Source organism: Gopherus flavomarginatus, chromosome 4, assembly GCF_025201925.1.
Source record: "Gopherus flavomarginatus isolate rGopFla2 chromosome 4, rGopFla2.mat.asm, whole genome shotgun sequence".
Lineage (NCBI taxonomy): Eukaryota > Metazoa > Chordata > Testudines > Testudinidae > Gopherus > Gopherus flavomarginatus.
The window spans coordinates 29,911,005-29,923,183 of NC_066620.1; the positions used below are offsets into that span (position 1 = coordinate 29,911,005).

Here is a 12,179-nt window from a genome sequence, read left to right on the forward strand (position 1 = left end):
TATAAGGCTGTACAACGGGGGGGGGGGGCTACGCAGTGAAGAATTAGCCGGATTATTACAGTGCCGTATAACAATCCCAGTTTAAATGTTAGGGGCGGGCCTGGGCCGGCGCTGGATGGCGGTTAGTGACAGCTCTGGGCAGGCGCGGCCTGCGGCCCAGCCCCGCCGGGTCACTCCACCCCCAGCAGAGGCGGGGCGGACGGTGGAGGGTTTCGCGCTCTGCCTGGATTGGGCCGCAGGCCGTTGGTTCCCGCCGCAGCCATGTCTCGGCAGAGCACTCTGCTCCGTTTCTTCCCCAAGGCCCGGGCGCCAGGCGTCGGTCCGACCCAGGCCCCTTCCCCTGCGGCCGCAGGGAGGCGGAGGGGCTGGGCCTCCAGCGAGGCAGCCGGGGGTGAGGCAGCCCTGGCTCCCAGCGGCGGCGCGGAGGAGATGGGACGATCCGGCGGAGTCGAGGCCCAGGGGGCGAGGAAGGGGAGAACCAAGGCCGCCCGGGCCCCCAGGTAACCGCGCAGGCGGGTGTGTGTGGGTGCCGAGGCCTGCTGGTGGTTGGGGGCACGAGGTGCCGGGGACAGTGGCAGGCAGGGATGCGAGGGGCCGGGGGCGTTGGGAGGATGGCGCGAAAGGGGCTGGGTTCTGTGCTTTCTCTCGGCACTCCCAGCAGATGGAGCCCGTGCGGGGGTGAGGCAGGCTCCCGAGTGCGGGGGTGAGGCAGGCTCCCGAGTGCGGGGGTGAGGCAGGCTCCCGGAGGTACTGGCCGGCTCTGAAGTCTTACCCACATTCCCATTCTGTGGCTTCCCCTCCCCTCCATCTGTACGCACCGCCTCATCTCACAGCGGGATTGTGACGATGAACACCGTAGTGATAAGCGCCGTAGATAGGAATCTGATCAGAAAGCAATGGTGAAAAAACGGGCTGGGGGTGGGGGCCTAATAGGCGCCTATATAAGAAAAAGTCCCCCAAAACGGGACTGTCTCTTTAAAAATGGGACATCTGGTCACCCTAGCCACAGAAAAACCTATGGAAGAGTTAATCATGTGGTGTTCAGAGCAGGGTTTGAATAATGTGCAGTAACTAAGGGCTTATCTACACCAGTGGTTCTCAAACAGGGGTCTGGGGTCCCTTAGGGGCCTCAAGCAGGTTTCAGAGTGGCCTTCAAGCAAGGACAGCATTAGACTCACCGAGCCCTGAAACCTGAGCAATGTAGCTTTGTGTGGGCTTCAGGCAGTTGCCCTGCCTGCTACCTCTTAACGCTAGCCCTGGCTTTTATATGCAGAAAACCAGTTATTGTGGCACAGGTGGGCCGTGGAGTTCTTATAGCATGGTGTGTGCGCAGGGGGGGGGGGAGAGCTCAAAAAGAAGAAGATTGAGAACCTCTGATCTACATACACTACAGTGTTGCAGCACTTTAGTGAAGACCCTGTTAAGTGGACAGGAGAGTTTCTGTCAGCTGTAGTTAATCCATCTCCTTGAGAGACAATAATCATGTTGGCAGGAGAAGCTCTCCTGTTGACATAGCACTGTCTACAGTGGGGGCTAGGTGGATTTTTCACAGTGCCAAGCAATGTAATTTCACCAATGTAAGTTTGTAGTGTAGACCTGTCCTATACACACACTGAATAAGGAGAAAACAAAATACTGAATAGCTGCTTGCGTTTTTAAAGGGACAGTCCTGTTTTGGGGGACTTTTTCTGTTACACCCCATCCCCTGTCCTGTTTTTTCAGAGTTGCTATCTGGTCTCCTATTCAGTGAGCACCATCCATTCTGTATGCTGAATAGGATGAGGGTGCTGTCGAAATAAAATGTGATCATTTTAATTACTGTATCATAATACATGCATACAAGGGGCTGATTTGAAATTGCAACCGTAATACTCGCATTTCCTAACTTTTGAGTGCTTAACGTTGCGATCTTAGTGTTTTAAACAATTTTTTATGTATAATTATTAAAATGTTGTTAAAGATAATTCTCTAGATTCTAATTCTGTCCTCTAAATGCTAGTAACTCCTCACTTAAAGTTGTCCCAGTTAACGTTGTTACCTTGCTGATCAATTAGGGAACATGCTAAGTCTGCTGCTTGCAGGAAGAGCAGCCCTGTGTTAACCCTTGAGGGCTCAGGGAGTTCATCATTTAGCAGCAAGGCATTCCCTGTGAAATATCCCTCCCTCTTCCACCCTCTAACTTCACCACCTCAACCAACCTTCACAATCATCATAGTTGTGAACAGTATTAAATTGTTTGTTTTAAAATGTATACTGTGTGTATATCTATATAATATATAGCTTTTTGTCTGGTGAAAAAAATTTCCCTGGAACCTAACCCCCACCATTTACATTAATTCTTATGAAGAAATTGGATTCGCTTAACATTGTTTTGCTTAAAGTTGCATTTTTTCAGGAGCATCACTACAATGTTAAGCGAGAAGTTACTGTAATGTACAAATTTACAGTGGGGTACACAAACCTTTTATGTAATCTCACCACTTTCAGAGAAAGTATGTGTCTCTTTTTTAATACAGAAAGTCCATTTTCACTGAAACCGGCTTGTTGCTAGTAATTATACAGTAGTGGAAATAAACTGCTATTGTAGATGGAATAAAACTGTCTTTTGGGGGAAGGACTTAAAACGGCTTTGAAATAATTTCTTACAGCGCTTTGTGAAAATCATGTTCGAAGAAACAATTTTTCTTCTAGGATAAAGAAACGATGGTGAATCAGTCAGTATTTAGTTAATCTTGAATATTGTTGCTTGTTTGACTGATGTCTTAATATGTGCTATAAAATCTGTGCTAATCACTGGATTCCAGCTTTTGCTGATTTGAAAAGCAGGCCATTATTTTCCAATTTTTTTTTTCAAGTCCTCAGCATCCAACAGTCCTATTTCTGTTAGCTGCTGAGGTTTTTTTGAAAGTTCTAGTCACTTCCCTTAGGTATCTTAGTGAGAACTGAGTTCTGTTAAAAATCTGTTCTTAATTGCGTCTGTTAATTGCTCTTGAAAATCTGTATCTGAAGATTTTTTTCTGTTAGCTAAATTATGTCCTGTATTTTTACACCCCATAGATAATCTACTGGATTTTTAGAGAGATTTGGGAGCGTAAGAACCAGGTTTTGTTCAGTAGAAGTGTTTGCATGTAAAATATAATGTTAACCCAAGAGCAACTAAGACCTCCTGAGACCAACCCAGTCTCTCTAGTAGCTTCTGATAAATAGTTTGACTTAGAAGTAGTGCTATAACTTTTATGAAGGGACTGACTTAAAGACTGGGGGCTTTTTCCTGTTAATCAAGTTCTGTTTCTTTGTGTTTGCAGTGTCTCCTGTGATTATTCACCTGGTGATTTGGTTTGGGCCAAGATGGAAGGGTACCCCTGGTGGCCATGTCTTGTATACAACCACCCAACTGAAGGAACACTAATCAGAGCGAAAGGAAAATCCTCTCGTGTACATGTACAATTTTTTGATGATAGCCCAACAAGGGGCTGGGTTAGCATTAAATACTTAAAGCCATATAAAGGTAGGAGGCGTAACTTAAATATTTGAAAAGGGATCTGGAGAGAGGCAGTTTGGTCTAAAGGAATAAACACTTGTGCTGATGTTCCTGTGTGGGGAAAATTCTGTTTCCCATTGAACAGAAACTCCTTGCTTTAAAGGGTTTTAAACAAAAAAATGGGTTTGTCCTTTTTTTTTTTTTTTTTTTTTTTAATTCTGGATATACAAAGTATATATTTTGTAAAGATTTTCTGTTTGTTTTTATTACCCTAGAAATATCAGGAATGTCAAGCCTGGTCTTTCTTGATTTTGCTGGGGGACCTTGGGAGGTCTCAAGGATTGCTATTTGTCTGAGAACAATAGACTAGATGTAGGATTAGACACGCATTGATTAAATAATTTAAGTTAACCATATCAGTTCTGGTGATCCTTAAGATTTTGGCTGGTTTAGCTAAGTACAGCTTTGATTTCTTCTAAATTCATACATTGTATTAAAGTTTTATGGTAATATTAGAAATTACAGAACAGATTAAATTATAGTGTTTATATTGTTTCAAAGAATGAATATAACTAAGGCTGTCAATTAATTGCAGTTAACTCAAAAATTAATCTTGATTAATCGCAGGTTTAATCGAACTGTTAATAGAATACCAATTTTTAAATGTATTAAATATTTTGGATTTTTGTCTACATTTTCATGTATACTATATTCTGTGTTGTAATCAAAGTGTATATTTTTATTACAAATTATTTGCACTGTAAAAATAAAAAAAATAAAAAAACTTTTCAATGCACCTCATACAAGTACAGGCAGTCCTCGACTTTACAATGTTCGATTTAGGATGAACAGCACTTACAACGGTTCTGAATTGACATCCTGACTTGACTTCTGACCACTGGTTTTCACTTTGACATTGTGTCCCGCAATGGAGTGGATTGCGGTTCCTATTACAACGTTTCGACTTATGACGCAATTTTCAGGAACCAATTGTGTTGTAAGACTGAGGATTTCCTGTACTATATTGCAATCTCTTTGTTGTGAAAGTGCAACTTACAAATGCAGTGTTTTTGTTACATAACTGCATTCAAAACCAAAACCATGTAAATCTTCAGTGCCTACAAGTCCACTCAGTCCTACTTCTTGTGCAGCCAATTGCTAAGACAAACAAGTTTGTTTACATTTACAGGAGATGCAGCAGTAGCAGCGGGCAGCATTTTTACAATGTCACCAGAAAGTGAAAACAGGCATTTGCATGGCACTTTTGTAGCTAGCATTGCAAGGTATTAGAGTGACCAGATAGAAAGTGTGAAAAATTGGGATGGGGGTGGGTGGTAATAGGCACCTATATAAGAAAAAACCCTGAATATCGGGACTGTTCCTATAAAATCGGGAGATTTGGTCACCCTACAAGGTATCTACATGCCAGATATGCTAAACATTTGTATGCCCCTTCATGCTTTGGCCACCACTCTAGAGGACATGCTTCCATGCTGATGACACTCCTTTAAAAAAATGCATTAATTTAAATTGTGACTGAACTCTGTGGGAGAATTGTATGTCCCCTGCTCTGTTTTACCCACATCTGGCATGTACATATATTGCAACGCCGGCTACAACAGTGCCATGAGAACACCTGTTCTCACTTTCAGATGACACTGTGAACAAGAAGCAGGCAGCATTATCTATAGCCAATTGCTCAAACAAGTTTGTTTACATTTTGCAGAACAAGAAATACAACTGAGTGGAGTTGTAGGCTCTAAAGTTGCATTCAAAAATAAAACCAAATTAGTTTTTTGTATATAGTTCTACATTTGTAAGATCAACTTTCATGATAGAGATTGCACAACAATACTTGTATTAGGTGAATTGAAAAATACTATTTTTGCAGTGCAAATATTTGTAATAAAAAATAGTGAGCACTGTACACTTTGTATTGTGTGTTGTAATTGAAGTCAGTATATTTGAAAATGTAGAAAACATCCAAAAATATTTAAATACATGATATTCTATTGTTTAATTGCATGATTAACTTGTTTATAATTTTTTTATAATTTTATTTTAAAAGCTGTTAACGACTTACTTATTTTACTCCCATATGCATGTAAATTGAAAAATGCTAATATATTTTCTAACTCTGTATTTGACTCTTGAATTTATTTTCTATGGGGAAGATATAGTAAAAAAAATTACATACCGAAGATGTAGATGCATTTCACACCAACAATTATATGTTAAATAATTGGGCAATTTTCATTTTTTTTATGGGTGTATAAACTTCAGGGAGGTGCAATGTATTTGAGTGTGCATGAATGGAAAGGCATAACTACTGATATCTGTACCTGAGAGGTAAATTTAAGTTCCTGCTTTGAATAATTAAGCAACTGTCCAAGTTCTGAATTGTTTCACTGATTTAGCACAACCAATTCCCATAGTCTGTAACTCGCATATTAACCTTGACTGGCAAACTGATAAAGGACTTGTACCAAGGACTGTTTAGTTTTATACTGATATCAAAATTACATAGTCAAAATAGGTTAGAGTAAATCACTGCTGTCATAAGGTTTATTGTGACAAGATATAGATTTGTTGATTCTTGATAAAGTGTATGTTATATTTAGGACTGTCAAGCGATTAAAAAATTAACTGCGATTAATTGCAGTGTTAATAATAGAACACCATTAATTTAAATATTTTTGGATGTTGTCTACATTTTCAAATGTATTGATTTCGATTACAACACAGAATACAGAGTGTATGGTGCTCAGTAGAACTATGTACCCAAAAAACTGCATTCAAAAATAAAACAAAGTAAAATTTTAGAGCCTGCAAGTCCACTCAGTCCTACTTTTTGTTCAGCCAATTGCTCAGACAAACAAGTTTGTTTATATTTTCAGAAGATAATGCTGCCCGCTTATTATTTACAATGTCACCTGAAAGTGAGAACAAGTGTTCTCATGGCACTGTTGTAGCCGGCATTGCAAGATATTTACATGCCAGATGTGCTAAAGATTCATATGTTCCTTCATGCTTCAATCACCATTCCAGAGGACATGCATCCATGCTGATTACAGGTTCTGCTTGATAATAATCCATAGCAGTGCGGACCGACGCATGGTCATTTTCATCATCGTAGTCAGATGCCACCAGCAGGTTGATTTTCTTTTTTAGTGGTTCGGGTTCTCTTTTTAGACTTTTGAATGCATGCTCCACACCTCATCCCTCTCAGATTTTGGAAGGCCCTTCAGATTCTTAAACCTTGGGTCGAGAGCTGTAGCATCTTTAGAAATCTTTGCATTTTGTCAAACATCTGCAGAGAAAGTGTTCTTAAAATGAACATGTGTTGAGTTATCATCCAAGACTACTATAACATGAAATATATATGGGAGAATGCGGGTAAAATAGAGCCAGAGACATACAATTATTCCCCAAGGAGTTCAGTCACAAACTTAATTAATGCATTATTTTTTTAATAAGTGTCATCTGCATGGAAGCATGTCATCTGGAATGGTGGCCGAAGCATGAAGGGGCATACGAAAGTTTAGCATATCTGGCATGTAGATACAATCTGGCAATGCTGGCTACAACAGTCCCATGAGAATGCCTGGTCTTGCTTTCTGGTGACATTGTAAATAACAGGTGGACAGCATTATCTCTCATAAATGTAAACAAACTTGTTTGTCTTAGCGGTTGGGTGAACGAGAAGTCGGACTGAGTGGACTTGTAGGCTCTAAAGTTTTTTACATTATTTTGTTTTTTGAGTGCTCCCCCGAATGTTCTTCTATGCCTCTCTAGGGGTGTGTGCCCCACAGTTTGGGAACCACTGTTCTAATTGAAAAGCCAGTGGGTAGAAGCTGGATTACTAACTTCAACCCAAGTTCTTTAAAGTGATCCACAGAAAGGGCATAAGGTTCTATTTGAGTAGGTCCCGTTCCCAGATCATGGTCTCAATTTGAGCTCTCATGTTGCCAGTGTAAAATGTTGTCATTTTTCAACCATGATGGGTACTGTCAGATATAGAATTTAATTGCAAATGCTAAATCCAGAAAATAATTTTCTTATAATTGGATAAATGTTTAGTCTTGGTCTGATCAGTTGTAGAAATGTGAGACTCATCCAGAGTTCTTGCACTGGGTACACATTTTACTAGACAGATATACAAACTAATTCTCTTAGGCAAGCTTTGCCCCCACTTCTTCATGCTGAATAAATAAGTTTACATGTTTAAAATAAGTCAGATGGAATAATCTCACATTGGATTTGTGATTCAAAAATGCTGGATAATACTAGAGATAATGCGGAGAGAGATAATGCGGAGAGTGAGTATCTACAGTGATGACTGGCCTCAGGCTAGACTTTGCTTCAGGTTCTGACATATTATTTGCATGTTTTGTAGGCTCAGCGGTTAGGGAAACGCAGAGGGGAGGTATGTTTTATAGTTCAAAGCCTGAAATTAAAAGAGCAATGGAAATGGCAGATGATGCTATGCGCAAAGATAAAACTAAGCGGCTTGAGCTTGCAGTGTGCAATGAACCTTCAGATACTGAAGATGAGGAAGAGATGGAGGTAACTTTTTTTTTTTTCCTCCCGTTTTCTGTGATCTCATTGCAGAGGCGGTGTTAAAAGTGGGGGAAAAAGAGCCCACATTTGTTATATTGCCATCTTATCGTTTCCTTTCTCAATAACCCCTTTTGTTGTCTATTTCTGGATTACTCCTGATTCAATTTGGGTTCTAATGAAACCTGTTAATAGCCAAATAATAGTATTCCTGCATAATGTTACTGTTGAAGAATGAATGTAGAAGCACAGGAAAGAGATGAATTGTCATATTGTATCAGACCAGTGTCTCAGCTTACTCTTCAGAGTAATGTACAAGAAACAGCATAGTGAGTGAGCAGTTATGGAACAAACTATCCCTATGAAACATTGGTCTTAATTGTAGAAATGTGGGGCACCCTCACTGACAAACTTGTCATGTGGAAAATTGGGTGTTTGTTCATACTCATGTCTCCTGGCCAGTTTGTAATCCATGAAAATACTCTACATCTCATCCCATGTTCACTTTGGTTTCCTTAACCGATTTCGAAGATTTTTCTTTTACATTCAGTCACACTTTCATTTTTCTTCAAGAAAAACACCAAACACAAAGCCTCCTAGGTGTGTTCTTCACAAAAATAAACTTGAAAAAACAGGAACAATCAGCTGGGCTCCACTTCAGCAGGAATTTGGGGGATCTAGCCCCCTTCTATTGGAGATAGATGGAGAGACACTCATTTATTTAAAATGAGTTAGGGATGTGTTCTTTAAAAAAAACAAACAAACAAAAAAAACAAAAAACACCAAAACCAAAAAACTTTTAATTTTCCCAGTCCTATGAATAATAATGCTGGGGTTATGGTGGATGGTTGTGGTGAGGAGACAGCAAAAAGGTGGTCGTGCAGGCCTTCCCGTATTTAATAATACCTAGTTTTATATGGAATCTTTCATTAGTTGATTTCAGTACTTTACAAAGGAGGTCATTATGCATATTTTACAGATGGGGAAACTGGGAAAATTACTTCACCTCTCTCTTCCTCTCTCAGACTTGCTCAGTCACTGAGCAAGGACTAGAATCCATGGGCTCCTGAGCCCTACTCGTGTGCTCTGTCCACTATACCACACTGCTAAGGCTGGCTGTCTTGAGAGCAGGTTGCAGTGGATAGGGCATTAGACTGGAAGTCTTAAGACTTGGGTTTGTTTTTTGTTCTGCCATTGTCTTCCTGTGTAACTTGTTGTCTCACTTACCCAGTCTGTGCTTCCATATCCCTATCTGTAAAATAAGGGTAATATTTACCTACTTTTGAAGCTTTCTGCGAATGATAGCTCTTATATAACATTTCATCTGGCCATGATAAATTTGTTACATTTTTGAAGTGTGAAGGTGGTTATGTCGGAGAAATTAGTGGGATCTAAGATCTTTAAGTTGAAGAGATCTACAGTCATGGACCATGGGCTAGATCCCTTTTCAGAGTTCGCAAACTGTGGTCTGCAAGCTCCATTCAGGTGGTCCACTGATAGTTCCCTCTAAGATGCATGCCTGGGCAGCTGCACAGGAGAAAATGAAGGGCCACTCTCCTGATTAATGTAGGTGTGGCTCCACTAATTAGGTGCCTGGACCCTGGAGAATAGGCTCATTTAAGGTGAGGTCGTAGCCTTGGGGGGAATTTAGGATGTACAAGGCTGCAGCAGCCAGAGAAAGAGGCGACTTTCCCCAGCTCCAGGGCTGTGGCTGCTGGGGAGAGACCCGCCCCGCCCCCCTTCCCTGCCCCAGCTCGGGGGCTGCTGTGGCAGGGGAGAGAGGGCACATCCATTGCATTAGGAAGGTCAGACTACTGATATTAAAATAAGTTGTGTGCTTTTATTTGTAGAACAACAAAAGGTTTTTTTTTTTTAATATAGCGCTTTTATCCAAAGCACTTTACAATAGATAACTAATGGTACAAACAACATTTGGAAAGATCATTAAGTGGTCTGCAGGAAAAAAAAGTTTGAGAACCACTGATCTAACCTATAATTATTCCTGGCTATTTTAGCTGTTGAAATGTGCTACCAGCGGACTGCACTAATAAATTACATCAGGAGGCATTAATAGTAAATACAAATTAGCAGTCAGAGGTAAATCAAAATTCCACTATGTGCATCTTGTAAGGGATAGTTACTTATAACATGTTCTAGTGGTTTTGATTAAGCTCTGTATTTTCAGTAACTGAAAACTTGGCAAGAAGAAAATTGAGTTTAATGTTCAGTGTTTCTGTGGTAGAAGGCAGACAGAAGTACATCTGACGACAAACTAGGGCCAAGATTTAAAAAAGGAAGGGAGTGTTTAAAATCAGGCACTTAAACATGAATTTCAGAAGCTAACTACAAACATGCATTTTTTTGCAAATTTTGGCTTAGACTTCTAATCAGAGTCAATTCAGCAGCTACATACTCAGCACAAGAAATAGACATGCATCACTGGATTGTTACAGTGACAGCATCAACATAGTTTCCAGTTAACTGCAACGTAAGTGACAGAATAAAGGAAATGGGTTACCTAGGGAGGTTGTGTGATCCCTGACACTGGAGGCTTTTAAGAACAAGTTAGATAAACAGATGTCAAGGAGGGTCCAAGTATACTTATACCCTGCCATGTTGAGGCAGGACTATTTACAATGCAGTGGAGAAGTGTAATTTCCAGTCTGAGTAGACAGACCTGTGATAGCTCAGCTTGAGCTAGTATGCTAACAGTAGCAATGTTGGATGTTGCTTGTGCCACCATCAGTGCTGCTAGCTGCCTGGGGAGAGGGGGGAGGTGGGTTTGGAATGTGGTGGCTAGCCCAGGCTGCCATCAGTGCTGCAACATCCACACTATCTTTAGCACACTAACTCAACCTGAGCTAGCGTGACCCTGTCTACTTGTGCTCGAAATCACACCTCCTAGCTGTAGTGTAGACATAAATTTGAGGTTCCTTTCAGCTCTGTTTTTGTGATTCTAAAAAGTAGTCTTACTTTCGTTTTTGTTTTGGGTGTTTTGACAGCACTTTGATCTGTTCCACATTTCTCTTGCTATGTGTGATTCAGACAGTAACAGGGAAGAAAAAGTCTTAAAATGTAGTGAAAATCAAAATTGGCAAGGGAACTATTGAGCAGGTGGTGTTCCTGAAACTACTTCTATTTCAATGTTTTGAAATTGACTAGGTTTTTAAGAGGGTGTCCACTTAATGTTAATTTTGCAGAGGCTTCTAGGAAATGGGACTAAACTTGTCATAGCTATTATTAATTGATGTGTGACCTTGTCTAAAGTTGCTGATTCACTAAGATCCAGTGTGTTTGGTTTGACTGGTCAGTTTTATAGTCTTAAACTGCAATTGGATTGCACAACTTCAAGCAGCCTCCATGTGTGGGAAGATCCCACCTTGCAGCTGGACTGCTAAAATGAAATCCAAGCAGGAAGTCTCAATTTTGTCCCTGCTCAGCCCCCTGGACAGTTGGGGCTGGGGGGGGGGGGGGAAGGAAACTGGTTCAGATCTTTACTCCTCCATCACTGTTTCTGTGCAACTGCTAAGCAGTAGCTGTGTGTGCTAAGCAGGGTTATGTTTCTCTTCTGAGTGGCTTCAGACCAAATAATGTAATTGTAGCCATTGAAAGTAGGTCCAGTTTGATGACTCAGCGATGCCCTTTTCCCTTAGTTAATACATTTTAAGCTTTTTCTATCTTTTCAGTGTCATAAGTCTACCAGTTCTGTCTGTCTTATGTATTTTGTATAGCCCCCATCATAGGATTTGATCGTCTCACAGTCCTTTAGGTATTTATCCTTACACCACCTCTGTGAGGTAGGGAAGTGCCGTAACCCCAATTTTACAGATGGGGAAACAGAGGCAGAGAGATTGTGACTTGCCCAAGATCACAAGTCTGTAGCGGAGCAGGGAATCGAACCAGAGACCTGGACTGGTATCCTAACCACTAAACTGGATCATTCTTCTCATTTTCTCCATAGCTGTTTTTGAAAAATGGAATAAACAAGAACTAGATTTTTAATTGTGATGGAGCCTTAAATATATAGGCAGCAGGAAGGCAAGGTGTTGGAGAGATCAAATTCATCAGTGTTTGTTGGTTCTGCCTGTATTTATGCAGGGGTTTGCGTAAGTCCCTACAGAGATCATTTGTATAATTTTGA

At 40.7% G+C, this 12,179-nt stretch overlaps 1 protein-coding gene across 2 annotated transcripts in view; it reads left to right on the plus strand.

The window, feature by feature from the left end:
* Nucleotides 1-223: 223 nt before the first annotated feature.
* The window catches only part of MSH6 (mutS homolog 6), a 29,256-nt gene continuing 17,300 nt past the window's right edge, over nt 224-12,179 (plus strand). The window contains exons 1-3 of one of the 2 annotated variants that reach the window (XR_007774148.1): nt 224-500; nt 3,306-3,508; nt 7,878-8,047. Coding sequence is in view for 1 of the 2 variants with exons in the window: in XM_050951751.1 (XP_050807708.1) it covers nt 262-500; nt 3,306-3,508; nt 7,878-8,047 (612 nt within the window). In the remaining variant the exon portion in view is untranslated. The remainder of the gene's footprint in view (nt 501-3,305; nt 3,509-7,877; nt 8,048-12,179) is intronic. The other variant, XM_050951751.1, reaches the window with a different exon arrangement.